Raw genomic sequence first — 13628 nt, 5'->3', positions numbered from 1 at the left:
ATTACTTAAAGTTATATAAAACCTATACTAAGTAGATATATAAAACTATACTATAGGTTTCTTTTTCTATTCTTTAGTAATATTATCTTAATCTCCTATAAGATTTATTAATTAATTAGTATAGAGATAAAATAACTAGTTAGGTTAGTAATACCTCTATAAGTAAATTAATTACTATAGAGGTATTAGATATATACCTTATATCTCTATTATATAGTTATATATTTAAATACTACTATAACTATAATAATTAATAGTAATTAAGGTACTAGTAATAGGTTTAATACGTTTTATATATAATATAGTAAAATACGTATTATAGCATAAAATTAGCTTTTTTTCATATTTTTACATAAGCAGGGAAAAAAAGGGGGGGCGGACGCTGTCAACGCAACGGACTGTACTTTCGGCTTAGCGCATGCCAAGACTGGACCTGCGAAGGGTTCCTTGATCTTCACCGTGGCCCCTGCTTGCACCCCCGACTTATCAGATTGCGACCCCTCTTTCGACGGTCTATGCTACGGCAGCAATGAGAAAATGAGTAAACAATCTCTTCGACATCCAGCTTGGCTAACGCTAGGGTTCACTATGCCTAGCAAGGCCGGATACTGATAGGAGAAGCCAATCTACATATTTATATATCATATCCGAGACTGCCATCCTCTTCTTGTATCGACTTAATCAGTCGTCTCGTTTCTCGGTACCGTCGTCATTATGATTTGGTCTCGAATCAACTCCATCGCTTTCTTCGGCTTCGTTGGCCTCGCGAAGGCAGATACTGCCTCCTTAAACGAGTCGACTGCCGTTCCAAAGTTCCACCTCACGCTGGCGCCGAGTCTGGTCCAGGATGACTATCGCCTCCATGGGAAAATCGTTTTAAGCAGGGCATGCGGTAGCAATGAAACGTTGGTAGTTTTGCCCAAGACTATCGCAAGCGTAGCATCTGCGCAATACGGTGCTAGCGGCTTGACGGCATCCGACAAAGAAGGGTCCCTGCCTCTGGACTTCCAGGAGGTAGCTCAAGGTCCATTCGGGTTACCAACTCAACAATGGACACCGAAAAGAGCCACAGAAGGGCCCGTATCGATCGATTTCACGGCAAAGCCTGCTTCTGTCAACGTCAGTGCCCTTCCAGGGCCTCATTTCGATATCAGGAACGCCACCGGAGGTCTCACTGGCTCGATGTGGGCTTTGGTACCAGTTCCAAACCCTCTTTCGGGTGATAATTACAACATCACCGTTTCTTGGAATATCTCGGCGGAGCAGGGCGCTGCATACACCTGGGCCGACGGTGTGGGACCTCACAGTCACAGCTTCGTCGGGCCTGTCACACGGCTGACCCAGACTTATTTCATCGTCGGCGATGTCAAGGGTTATCCGAGCATGCCGACTGGCCCTGATGGCAAATTTGGAATCTACTGGCTTGAGAAGACGCCTTTCGATATCGAAAAGGTTGGCCAGTACCTCCAAAACTTCTTGTCATACTCGACCAAATTTTGGCAAGACAACTCCACGGACCCATACCGCGTTTTCATTCGCATCAACGAAGAACAGCGTGCTGGGTCCGTCGGGACCGGCGCTGGCGGTACTGCCTTGCTGAGGTCCTTCTTATTTGGATACAACCGAGATGCCGGGCTGGCGCAGGACAGAGTCATCACGCTGTTAGCGCATGAGATGACACACAACTGGACACCGTGGTCTAGCGGTACCAATGCCGAACAGTCTCGGTACAACGAAGGAGGGGCGGAGTTCTGGTCCTTGAGGCTTCTTTGGCGCGCCGGCATGCTCACTACGGACCAATATCTCGACGAGATGAATACCAGAGCGGTCGATTATTACACTAATCCGACGGTTAATTACACCGACGAAAAAGCCCAGGAGGTCGCATGGGAGATTCGCGACGCCCAACGAATTCCGTATGGCCGAGGCATGCTTCACTTCGCCAACATCGATGCTCAGATGAGGGCCAAATATAACGGAACCCAGAAGCTCGACAACCTTGCGATTCCGTTCTTGCATGCTTGCCAGCAAAACGGCAACTGTGGCGCAGAGGAATGGTTCCCCTTACTTAAATCATCTTTGGGACAAGAGGCCGTCGACGGTTGGAACAAAGTATCGTCAGGCCAACCTCTTATGAAGCTTGCCGAGGGTAGCTTGGGCCCTTGTTTCGAGGTCGTGCAGAATGGGACCAGTCCTGTGGTCTATGTCTGGAAAGTCAAAGAGGGACTGAACACTTCTAGTCCGGACTGCTTGATATAGTGAATAGTTGGTTGCAGGGGCTAGGGAGCTTGGTTTGGCTGGGAAACACTGTAATTTCACCTTGCCCAGCTTCTTTATCTTATCTTGTGTGTTCGCGCTTCTTCTGTTGCAGGTGAATTTGGACAGAGGTCTGCAGCCTCAGGTTGTTCACTTTGAGGTTAACAGCTGTTCCATTCACCTAACCTCCTCTCTTCAGACGAGGAAGGGGCGCGTTCACACAGCCCTATAAATTCTACGCGCAAACGTATCTCGAGGTTATCTTTTCGTCCTCTACAAGCCCGAAGTTCTCCCAAAAAACCTCAGAACTCTTTACGCCATCCTTCGTCCTCGCCATCCCTGCCTTAGATCGTCGCTTTCGGTCCTCCTTGTCTCTCATCTTCTCTATCCCTGATCTCGCCCGACACTGATAACCGCTGTCTTTGTCTTCTTCTGCCTTTGGTTGCACTTGCCTTTGGCATCGCACATCCTTACCATCGCTTCTTATTGCTATCGCCATTGTCGTCGCTGTCGTCATCCAGATTCACAGGTTTGTTCAATAAGAATACCTCTCCAGAAATAGAGACCAGAGCTAAAAGCTGACATTCAAACAAGAGACCCAGCAATCATGGCCGTATTCTCGCGCCCTACTGAGCTATCCGCAGCGCAGAAGAAGTCATGTGACGACCTTCTCGCTGCTCTCATCCAGAAGAGCTACCCCGTCCATGCCCCCACTATCGACAACATCCGTCAGGTCCTCTGGCAGAAAGTCTTTGCCGACGGCTGGACGACGGAGGCACCCAACCCGGGCCCAGGTCTCCTCCGCAAGAGAACAAGCGAGGAGACTGCCCTTTACATCGGTACCCTCAATGAGGATGTGCCCATTAAATCCAAGAGCAGGGCTATCCCCGACTACCGCCGCGACCGCCACCCGGTGATGTTCAAGGCGTCCTTCCAGTTTGGCGACAAGCTGGCATTCTTCTGGGTGGATGCCCAATTCCAGAAGATTCCTACCGAGTCCGTTGACGTGGACGGAGACCTGTCCTACGAAGATATTAGAAGTATGGTCGCATCTCACTACGACACGAACGAGATGGATCGCGTTGGTGGCTGGAACTGGGCCAAGGTGGTGCACTGGGCTCGTCATCGCACCACCGTTCTCGCTCGCCGCACCAATGCCGGCGTGGGAGTGATTGGTGTCCGCCCCGCGCCCCTTCCTGACGTGGAGGAAGATCTGGGGGAGATTCAGAAAGTGCGCCTTGTGGAGCAGTACCTCCGCGAGCAGGAGGATGATGATGATGACGCCTAGACAGAATGGATTGGTTTCTTCTTGTTTCTCTGTTTGGCTCTGGCTTGGCTTCGGTTTGGCGGCGGCGTTTGGCAGATATACCCTAATCGACTCGCGAATACTACTTTCTTCTTGCGAAAAACTATGATGACTAGTGCAATATCCGACCATTAACTACTTCTACTACTCTAAAACGTTGAACGGTCAATGATGCATTGTTACCATTCAAATATTGCAACGAGCATGGATGTTTCCCACCCTCGCAGGCACAGGACGCTGTAAATCCAACAACTTGTCCGTCCCGGAGGAGGTCAAAGTCTCACCCCTCTACAGGACCCAGATGAGAACAGCAGTGCTAAGGAGGCTACGCCCGTAGATGATCGTGGTAACAGGCGACCTGAGTTGGTGACGTTGGAGTCGCTGGACCAGATACGGCCCCCGCAAATTACGTTAAATCATATTTACTCGATGGTATTGACGGAATTTACTATTCACTACTTCGAAACATCTTTCAGGCTCGAAACCGCCACAAGTCGGGGTGAAAACAGTCACCCGGCAGCATTCACTGGCACATTCTATGAGCTGATGCAATTGTCGGAACTATATAAGCCTTCTTACTTCTTGCTTGAAGACTTTCTCTGTCTCTCTTCTCTTATCACCGAGGATAGTGACAGGATACCAACAACAATAACGACCGCTCACCACACGCAATTGACGCAAACGAAAAACGCACAAACCAAAGCCAGCTCGTCACATGATACATCTGCGAAATGCCTTTGGGACGCCGACTTTCCTGGAGCGGAGAGTTCCCCGAGGAATTGCGCTTCCTTCGCATCGGCAGAAGAAATTCGACAGCGAATCCTCGCGACAACCGTGGGTGCCAGAGAGTAACCGCGTACAAGTCGTTTGACGACGTTCCCACCAGAGAGATCACGGCCTGCCGCGATGTATGGGAGAAACTTGGAGAGACCCTCGGACCCCAATTCAAGTTTGAGCCTATCGACATCAATGGTCTCTGGGATCTGGTCTTTGAAGACGGCTGGACGACTGCCGACTCCGCCGGCAAGCGTCCCGAGCCTGCTCCTCGTGATGATTCAAAGTTGATCGTCCACGTTGGAAAGTGGATGACAGACCTTCCTAAGGCTTCGGTACGTTCTCTTGTCCTCTAGCGATATCGATCTAACTTCCGGGATAGGACGACATGCCCGACATTGAGGCACGTCGTAAGTGGCGCGCCGCCTACGTCAAATACATGTGCACCTCTGATGATCACATCTTCGGCTCAACATTCATCTTTTGCGACAGGCACGGTCAGGAGGGCCCCCAGTCTGCCATTCAATTCCTTGGCGAAAACTTCAATTACTTTGGCAGGGCTGTCGCAAGGTTTGAGCAACATGAGATGGACCGTCTCAAGACTTTCAATGAGGATCTTGCCGTTTACATCGTGAGACGCCGGTTGCAACTCTGGAGCCAAGATGGATTCAAGCACCCTTACGCAGATCCTCACGGTCGCGATGATGAGGAGCTCCAATTCTATGTCTCCGATCCGCAGGACATGCAAGCCTTCAGAGAAATGGCTCGTCCCATGGCAATTCTCCATATGATGGCCGAGGCATTGACGGAATACAACGAGGAGAAGATGGTAGATCGTCGGGACAGAAGAAGATATTGATGGGAATGACGACGAAGTTCTGGGGGGATTTTATACCACTACCCGGGGTTGCGGGCGACAGCTGTATTGCAATTTGCGACACCTTGCAGAGAGGTTACGGGGTTTAAACACCCAGCGAGTCTAGTTAATACACATCCATCAAATGAAGCGCAAGCATGATTGGGGACGTATTTGACGCAATTGTTCCCGCTTAGGCACGGAAAAGAATTCGCCAGGAGATTGCGGTCTAAGATAGGTGCGCCGTGAACTTGGTTCGTGTGAAGGTGAAGCAAATCGTCCCATCTCCACAACCTCCACTCCAAACAAGTTTCCGCGACTCCAACTCTGAGCTGGCCGAGAATGGCGCTAACCCGATATGGGCATTATTCTGAGAAAACTGAAGCAACAGGGATTCCGTGTAGTTGACCTCTTCCCCGGTCCATCTTATCTCCCCAACATGGACACACATTTCAGTTATCTTTGGTTGGGCAGCCCCATGTGAGGCAGATGGCTGCTGGACAACCCTTCACATAGCTAAACTAAAAAAAGGCAATATCCTGAGATTTTAGGGTACATATGTGTCATGGATGACCTGGGTTGTCCTCAGATGTATGCAGATGGTCGATATAAAGACTCTTTGTGAGACAGCAAGAACTTTTGCGTAACCAAGACTTCAGCGTTTATTATCTCCATAATGCCGTCAGCCGATATGCCCACTACTACACCGCCCTTGGCGCGCTACGACGCCACCGACCCCTCAACCACACCTGAGAAGTTGGTCGAGATCATCAACCGTGATGGTGGAGTTATTGTCGAGAAGCTCATCACTCGCGAACTCGCGGAGTCCATTAAGAAGGATCTGAAGCCTTACTTCGATGAAGATATCCCTGATAAATATGGCTTTTTTCCACCCACAACCCAGAGAGCTTCCGGACTGCTAGCAATCTCGGACAACTGCGTCGAACTCGCCTGCAACAAACTCTACACTGACGTCGCTAATCTCATGGTTTCCTCGTCTTACACTTTCTGGAGGGGTGATCATCAGAAGACCGTGAGCGGGAAGCCTATCATCTCCTCAACTGTCGGCTTCCGAGTCAATCCAGGCGGCAAGCGTCAGGTCTTGCACCGCGACGACAAGTAAGTTCAATAAGGGCAATCATTGACTCAATGTCATGAACTGACGAGTCTCCAGTGACTATCACCCTCACGATAAGAAGTTGCCCGTGATGATTGGTTGCGTGACTGCATTGACCAAGACAACGGCCGCGAACGGTGCTACTGTGATCATCCCGGGGTCTCATCTCTGGGGACCTGAGCGGCGGCCGTTTGATGAAGAAACTGTTCCCGCCGAACTTGAGCCCGGCGATGCTTGCATCTTCCTTGGGAACACTTATCATGCGGGCGGTGGCAACATTACCAAGTACGTTCTTTGATCGACGATTTCCTTGACGAAAGCCATCCGAACACGAATCGCTGACATTCTCAGGGACGAGTATCGAGAAACCGTGGGAATATTTCTCTGTCAGCCAACGTTGCGTCCGGCCGAGAACCAGTTTCTCATGGTACCGTTGGAGAAAGTCAGGAAGATGAAGCCCCAGGCCCAGAGACTTCTTGGATATGGTTTATGTGAGCCGGGCGTAGGCTTCATGAAGTACCAAGATCCGATGAGAGTATTGTTTGAGGTTGAGGATGAAGAGACTGTCGACTTTTGAGCTTCTTATAATTTTATTACATGTTGTAGCCTCGCTTTCGTATGTAGGGCAGTAGGAGTAGGAGTAGAAGTAACAAATACAACTGGTGGTGCTCAAACGACAAGAATCCTCTTGCCGGATGCTTCTTTGGCTCGAGCAAGTGGTCGCCAATCGGCATCTGAACCAGCCCAGAATTCTGCTAGGAAGTTGACCGCGTCTCTGTAATGATTGAATCGAGTAGCCTGATGAATAGACGTGAACAAAGCCAAGATCGTTTTCTGTCGCTCTTTGTCGCCATGACATGCTGTCCCAGCAATGAAAGTTGGCCAAGCTAGATTCTGTATGAATGCCGTTTGATCCTCGAATCCTGTGAGCTGGTCAAAGAGATTGTTGCATGCTGTTGTTCGCTCGGAGCCGTCTTCGTGTACACATTCCAGACATTGGAACGAGTACATGAGTCCTGCATTGTGGTAAACCTCGACCAGACGAACGAAGTCGCGAGTCATCATTGACCCATTGAGGCCGAGCCGGCCGGCTGCCATCAAGGTGGAACCTCGAGCTTGTTCGAACTCCGATCGGATCATATTCGTGGTCCGTGAATGCTGTGGGAATTCACTGGAGGACCCGGTCTCGACAACCTCAACAGAAGCGAGTGTAATTCGATGTAGAAACGTGAGGTATCTCGAGAAGAGCAAGGAGTCCGATCCCGGTACGGGCTTGATTGCGTTGTTGATCAAAGATCGATCAAATGAAGTACTTGCCGTCGTCACATCGTCGATGGCAAGCTGATTGCGCAAGAAAGAGAAGAGCTGTCGTTCTTCAATAGCACTTGAACTGTTGAATAGGTTGACGATGGTGCGGGCAGCTCTTCTGTGCTCGTCGGCTACCTCGGGACAGCATCGGTCGTAATTGGTCATGATGAGGATGGACGCAAGCATCCACTCAGCATCAACAGCATCGGAATGATCGTCAAGCTCCGACCCTTTCATGAGCTTATCCGTCATTTGCTGGGCCCGAAGTTTGATCAGTTGCAGGCACTTATCCCGGGCATCCTCCGCCATCGCTGCGATGGCTTTGTTGGAGCAGCTCATAGAACCGTGCTGAGCCACGAATGCCAGGATAGCAAAGCCGATGGCAGGCTGGTGTTCGGCGAGAGGGATGACTTGTTTCCGGTAGTCGTTCTCTTCAGAGTCCAACCAAACCATGAAGCCGGCTAGGTTTCGACGGTAATACTCCATGAATCTCGCGCCCGTGGCGAAAGATTCCGTGCTCGGGGAAGCGGCCAATTCGAATATTGTCAAACCCGATGTAGGTACTAACGCTTGAGTACTCGGGATATTAGTTACCAAGTCGGCATCTTGTGGAGGATTCTCTGAGGCTGCCGGCATTTGTGGAGACCCCGGAGGGGAAGCCCGGGTTGGAACCGGTCGGCCTCGAAGATGGCCCCTCGCTGCAACGCCGTTGACCCATCGAAGCGGGCGGTTGTAGCCGGGGCATTCTAACCCTTTCTTGTAGCATTTATGGCAAGTTGGCTTCTGAAGATCGCAACGAATCCGACGTCGCTCACATGTCGCACAGCCTGAAGGGCGATCAGTTTCTGACGCTTGACGGTCGTTGGGAAGTGACAATGACGCGCACACCTTTGTCAAATTTCAGCTGTGCGCCTGAGTCCTTTTGGACATCCTGCCTTCCTCGTCCTGGCATCCCGATACATGCATGCTGGCCGTGCTGGTTGATGATATGGTAGGTAGCCCGCTCTCCGGGATCTGTGATGTGTGAGAAACTTTCTTGATGCGGGGCCGTGGCCCAGTGTCCCTATCAAGCTTTCCGCACAACCGTCCGGTCTCCACTCGGCTTCCGGCCGGGCTGACTCGTTACCGCGATGATTGGAAATTCTCTAAGCACGACCTATCACTATCTAGACCAGTTTCGACTTTTCTGACTGCGTGAAGGTTCGAAAACAAACCCCTCCTATTCCTTGCTATCATAACTTCGGCCCTCCGGACTTATCGTCTACCTCTTCCATTGGCGCATTTAGCCTGCGCTTCCGCGGGGTCAGTATTACTAGCCCGGGCGGCTTGGGTCGGGTTTGCAGCTGCGCGAATCATTTTAGCTCCATTTCATTGTTGCCTAATCTCACTTGCCTCGCGTTTTTCATCAGCTTCAGAACGATCATCTTTTCGCCAAGCTTCACACGCGAGGTTTTGCGGCACAAGCACTGCAGCAAGCAAAGGCACAGCTTGACGCATCATCCTCACCTTGAGGTGATACCTCTGCACGATGGAGCAAGAATGCATCAAGAAGGCCACCATCTCGCCGCATTGGCTTTCCAATGAGAGCTCCTTTTGGTATCGCCGGCATCTATCTTCGGGGAAATTCGAGTTCGTCCTCGTGGATTGCGTTAACAAAACACGCCAACCAGCGTTTAATCATGGGGAACTCGCAGCTGTTTTGAAGCAGAAAGTATCCCCCCGAGATCAAGACATAGACCATAGCTCATTACCATTTACTTGGATTGATATCACACCTGACGGATCGTCGATTCATTTCTTCTTTGAAGGGAGGAGATGGGCCTTTGGCAACGATGGTAAACTTGTGGAACTGGAGGGCACCTTCGACCAACCCCGGACCCAATTCCTTGCCAAGGAGCGTCCTTCCAAGTCTACGAAGCAGATCGTGACTGTCAACTTCGTCAACCATACCGAAGGGCCTTTGTCATCGTACTGGATCGACTTCAACGGCAAGCCCAAACTATATCACAAAATTGGACAAGGGCAGACTCATGAGCAGCAGACATTCTCGGGACATGTTTGGAAATTGGTCAATGATGAGACGAAAGAATTGAAGGCGATCTACGTTGCTCCTGAGGAATCTGAAGATGTTGTCGTCATCGAAGAGAGCACTATGGAAGAGATGAAGTTCAAGAACGATGAACCAAAAGAAGACACGAATGACAACGATGAAACGGACACAAATGGATCCGCAGCTCTAGATGAGAAAGAAGAACCTCAAAACAAAAGCCAAGTCTTTGTTCGAGACCACAATGTGTGGTTTCGCGATGCTTCCGGGAAGGAGTCGCAGATGTCCTCCAATGGCACCGAAGAAAACCCATTCGACAAGGCAAGAATCATTCGATCGCCCAATGGGGACTTTGCTGTCGTCTGGCAGCATACCCCGGAAGAGGAACATGTGCTCCATCTTCGAGAGTCAGCTCCATCAGATCAACTTGAGCCGAAGGTGCGGACTGTTCAGTACTTGAAGCCGGGCGATCGCGTCAGAGTCGACCGGCCTCGGTTGTTCAGCTTGAAGTCCAAGGAAGAGATCAAAACCAGCGATGATCTATTCCAAAATCCATACAGCATCGAGAATATTGGCTGGAACGATGACAGCACAGAGTACCGCTTCATTTTCAACGAACGCGGCCACCAGCATCTTCGTCTGTTAGGCATACGCACTATGGGAGAGGTCAGACGCTTGATTGAGGAGGAGAGCGATACCTTCATCGACTACTCGAGCAAGTCCTACCACCGATTAATTGCGGGGACGGACGAGATGGTTTGGATGAGCGAGCGCGACGGCTACAATCATTTGTACCTGTTCGACTTGAAAGATGGAAAGCAGAAGACCCAAATCACGAAGGGGAACTGGAATGTTCGCTCTGTCGTTGAAATTGATGAAACGAGCCGTCAAGTGTGGTTAAAAGGATATGGGATGATGGCGAACCAAGATCCGTATCACGCTCACTTGGCTTGCATTCGTCTTGACGGAACTGGCTTTCAGGTGCTCACTGAAGGTGACGGTACTCATGAGTGGACGTTCTGTCCGAACAACAAGTTCTTCGTTGACACCTGGTCGCGCGTGGACTCCACCCCGCAATCTGTCCTCAAAAGTCTGGAAACTGGTGAAGAAATTCTTTCGCTTGAGGGAAAGACTGAGGATACTCAGAAGCTACTTGCCGATGGTTGGGTAGCCCCTGAAAGATTCACGGCCCCAGGACGAGATGGTGAGACCGCGATATACGGAATCATCATCCGTCCTGCTAGCTTCGACGCTTCAAAGAATTATCCAATCCTTGAAGATATCTACGCTGGACCTCATGACTTTCATACGCCCAAGGCATTCTCGGTTCTAGTTAAGCAGCGGCAATGGGCGGACCAGGGATATGTGGTGGTTCTCCTAGATGGCATGGGAACAAATTGGCGATCGAAAACGTTCCACGACGTTTGCTACAAGAATCTCAAAGATGCCGGATTCCCTGATCGCATCGCATGGATTAAGGCTGCAGCGGAGATGCGCCCGTGGATGGACACTTCAAGGGTTGCCATCATGGGAGGCTCAGCGGGAGGGCAAAGCGCTGTCGCCGCGCTCATCCATCATAACGATTTCTACAAAGTCGCCATTGCTGATTCAGGATGCCACGATAATCGTATGGACAAGATATGGTGGAATGAGCAGTGGATGGGTTTTCCTGTTGACAAGTCTTACGAGGACTCGTCAAATGTGGCTCATGCGGAAAAGTTGCAGGGTGCTTTGATGCTGATCGTGGGCGAGCTCGATGATAATGTTGACCCTGCTTCAACCTTCCAGCTAATCAAAGCTCTGAATGATGCGGACAAAGAGTACGAGTTCGTGTTCATCCCTGGCGGTGAGCACTGTGGTGGGCGAGCGAAATTCGCCCTGAGACGACAGGAACACTTCCTCCGGCAGCATCTTCTTGGCTAAACTCAATCAAGAACACCTGCATCTATAATATGAATCAGAACATCTTATATCTACGTGGATAGAATCAAACTAGGTTCTTTCAACTTCCTCAAGTTGTGTACTTAAAACCCTTGTACTCTATATCCGTCAGGTCTAGCCAATCCTGCGAGGCTGCGGCCTGTTCATCTGCCTCTGCATCTCTGCGACGGTTACTCATGGCACAAAGAGCACCGTATGCAAGGACGCAAATCATAGCTACCACGTAGCACACAATCATGGCAATAGTACCCCCGGTATAGGCTGGTGCTTGCTCTTGGCGAAAGGTCTGAGGTCCCACAATGTTGCCAGCTGCCCAAGCCACATAGAACCAAGCATAGAGTGTCACCTTCTTCGTATGTCCAGCGATGTTTGCCTGGTACACAGAGACCAAGGTGACATAAGGCGCCCAGTATGTGTAAAGTATGCTGAAGCAGATTAGAATCATGTACCAAGTATCCTCGGGGGCACTGAACTTACTAAAGACCAATGAGCTGACCAGCGAGGTTGTCGCGGGGGAGGTTGTAGCACAACAACGCGCCAAAGAGAGGAAGTAGGATTGAGCCTGCTACAATCGGAGTCCGATATTTGCGGGTTGTTGACGCGATGTAAGACAGAACAATACCGGAAATGGTACTCATCGCACCAGGTGGCATAGCTAGTAGGGAAGTCTGAAGAGGGTTGAAGCCCAGCCCAGAGATGATAAGCGTGTTGAATGTAGTCAAGCCACCATTAGGAACTTGGAGCGCAATAATGGCGAACCAAATCAACCAAGTTTTGACATCCGCAAAAGCCTCCTTGACCTGCGCGGGCTTAAAAACCTTGTTCTCGATGCCAGTATTGTCAGACGCCTTTCGCTGGATGATGATGTACCTCTCTCGAGGACTCAGTCTCTTCGCCTCAAGCGGGTTGCTGGGGAGAAAGAAGAAAATGACGGCAGACCACGCGATGGTGACACAACCGACGAGAAGGAAAACAATTTTCCACTTCGCATAAGATCCGTTGTAGTAGCCAATCACCCATGCCACAAAGCCATTGATAATGGGAGCGACAACATTGAGAATAATGCTATTGCGGCGGGGCTGCTCTTCTGGACGATACCACATGGACGTAATCAAGGTGACAGCAGGGATAAGCAAAGCCTCAAAGCCGCCAAGAAGAAAACGGCACGCAAAAAGAGCACCAAAGCTTTGGCATGCGGCCATGGAACAGGCAAGAACGCCCCAGCATAGAACGGCGAACGAGAAGTAAACGACAGCTGATAGCCTAGCCGGACGCATCATGTCAGTACATACGCTCTAAATTCTGTGCATGACCTAATCGTACCTCTGAATAAAGTAGGCTGACGGGCCCATGAACAAAAGGCCCCCAAAGAATGGTGCCGAGCCGACCCATGAGTACTGCTCGCCTGTCAGGTTGAGATCTTGGCGAATGCCATAGATGGCGGCGGCTGAGATTGCGGTCTTGTCAAGGCCAGAAAGCGTTGCACAGACAAAAAGCTTTCCTCGGTCAGTAGGGTGAAGGTACGTGATAACTGGTATGGGCAACTTACGATCGGAACAATCATCCAGTCAACCTTCCGAATCAAGCGCTTCTCTTCTTCAGGAGTCCAGCTTCTGTCGAACTCTTCGCCATAGTCGGCAAGAATCTGGGCAGCGATATCGACATCTTTGCCCTGGCCATTCTCCAGAGCCTTTACCGCTGGCTTGGCTGCGGGAGTCTGGTCATTAAGACTGGAAGGAACCTCCTTTTCAGAGGTGCTTTCATCTTTGGGATTGCCCATAACTGGCTTATTCGTTGAACGTCAGATGGTAGAAATCCAGAACGTTTTGATAGGATATTCCAGGCGAAATCTCCAGAGCGGAACTGCTGCAAACTTTCCGTCCCAACTGAGAGGCGTTGGTTGTGTTTTATGCGCTGAAGATCATTTACTGAATCTCAAAGGTTCAACAGTACAATACACCGACTGCGGTATCAGACCTTACTATCAAGCCACAAGTGGTCCAACCCAGCGTCGGCCTGATAA

At 50.3% G+C, this 13628-nt stretch overlaps 7 protein-coding genes across 7 annotated transcripts; 5 read left to right on the top strand and 2 right to left on the bottom strand.

The window, feature by feature from the left end:
* Positions 1-714: 714 nt before the first annotated feature.
* On the top strand, positions 715-2259 carry GCG54_00008161 (uncharacterized protein; the record flags this gene model as incomplete). The annotated part of the gene is made up of 1 exon (XM_045408133.1): positions 715-2259. The coding sequence occupies one exon, from the start codon at positions 715-717 to the stop codon at positions 2257-2259; it is 1545 nt and encodes a 514-aa protein (XP_045257438.1).
* Positions 2260-2863: 604 nt separating this feature from the next.
* GCG54_00008160 (uncharacterized protein) lies at positions 2864-3544 on the top strand (the record flags this gene model as incomplete). Its single annotated transcript, XM_045408132.1, has 1 exon — positions 2864-3544. One exon carries the CDS (start codon positions 2864-2866, stop codon positions 3542-3544), a length of 681 nt encoding a protein of 226 aa, XP_045257437.1.
* A 749-nt stretch (positions 3545-4293) lies between these two features.
* Positions 4294-5195, top strand: GCG54_00008159 (uncharacterized protein; the record flags this gene model as incomplete). Its single annotated transcript, XM_045408131.1, has 2 exons — positions 4294-4671; positions 4719-5195. The coding sequence occupies 2 exons, from the start codon at positions 4294-4296 to the stop codon at positions 5193-5195; spliced, it is 855 nt and encodes a 284-aa protein (XP_045257436.1).
* A 673-nt stretch (positions 5196-5868) lies between these two features.
* Positions 5869-6886, top strand: GCG54_00008158 (Dioxygenase swnH2; the record flags this gene model as incomplete). The annotated part of the gene is made up of 3 exons (XM_045408130.1): positions 5869-6311; positions 6367-6594; positions 6661-6886. 3 exons carry the CDS (start codon positions 5869-5871, stop codon positions 6884-6886), a joined length of 897 nt encoding a protein of 298 aa, XP_045257435.1.
* A 92-nt stretch (positions 6887-6978) lies between these two features.
* On the bottom strand, positions 6979-8253 carry GCG54_00008157 (uncharacterized protein; the record flags this gene model as incomplete). Its single annotated transcript, XM_045408129.1, has 1 exon — positions 6979-8253. One exon carries the CDS (start codon positions 8251-8253, stop codon positions 6979-6981), a length of 1275 nt encoding a protein of 424 aa, XP_045257434.1.
* An 892-nt stretch (positions 8254-9145) lies between these two features.
* On the top strand, positions 9146-11587 carry GCG54_00008156 (uncharacterized protein; the record flags this gene model as incomplete). Its single annotated transcript, XM_045408128.1, has 1 exon — positions 9146-11587. The coding sequence occupies one exon, from the start codon at positions 9146-9148 to the stop codon at positions 11585-11587; it is 2442 nt and encodes an 813-aa protein (XP_045257433.1).
* An 88-nt stretch (positions 11588-11675) lies between these two features.
* On the bottom strand, positions 11676-13385 carry GCG54_00008155 (putative transporter; the record flags this gene model as incomplete). The annotated part of the gene is made up of 4 exons (XM_045408127.1): positions 11676-12030; positions 12083-12868; positions 12929-13101; positions 13155-13385. 4 exons carry the CDS (start codon positions 13383-13385, stop codon positions 11676-11678), a joined length of 1545 nt encoding a protein of 514 aa, XP_045257432.1.
* Between the last annotated feature and the right edge of the window lie 243 nt (positions 13386-13628).

Source organism: Colletotrichum gloeosporioides (assembly GCF_011800055.1).
Source record: "Colletotrichum gloeosporioides strain Lc1 chromosome Unknown consensus_100, whole genome shotgun sequence".
Classification (NCBI taxonomy): Eukaryota; Fungi; Ascomycota; class Sordariomycetes; order Glomerellales; family Glomerellaceae; genus Colletotrichum; species Colletotrichum gloeosporioides.
The sequence above is the reverse complement of the archived record's forward strand: the minus strand, read 5'-3'. Positions and strand labels throughout refer to the sequence as shown.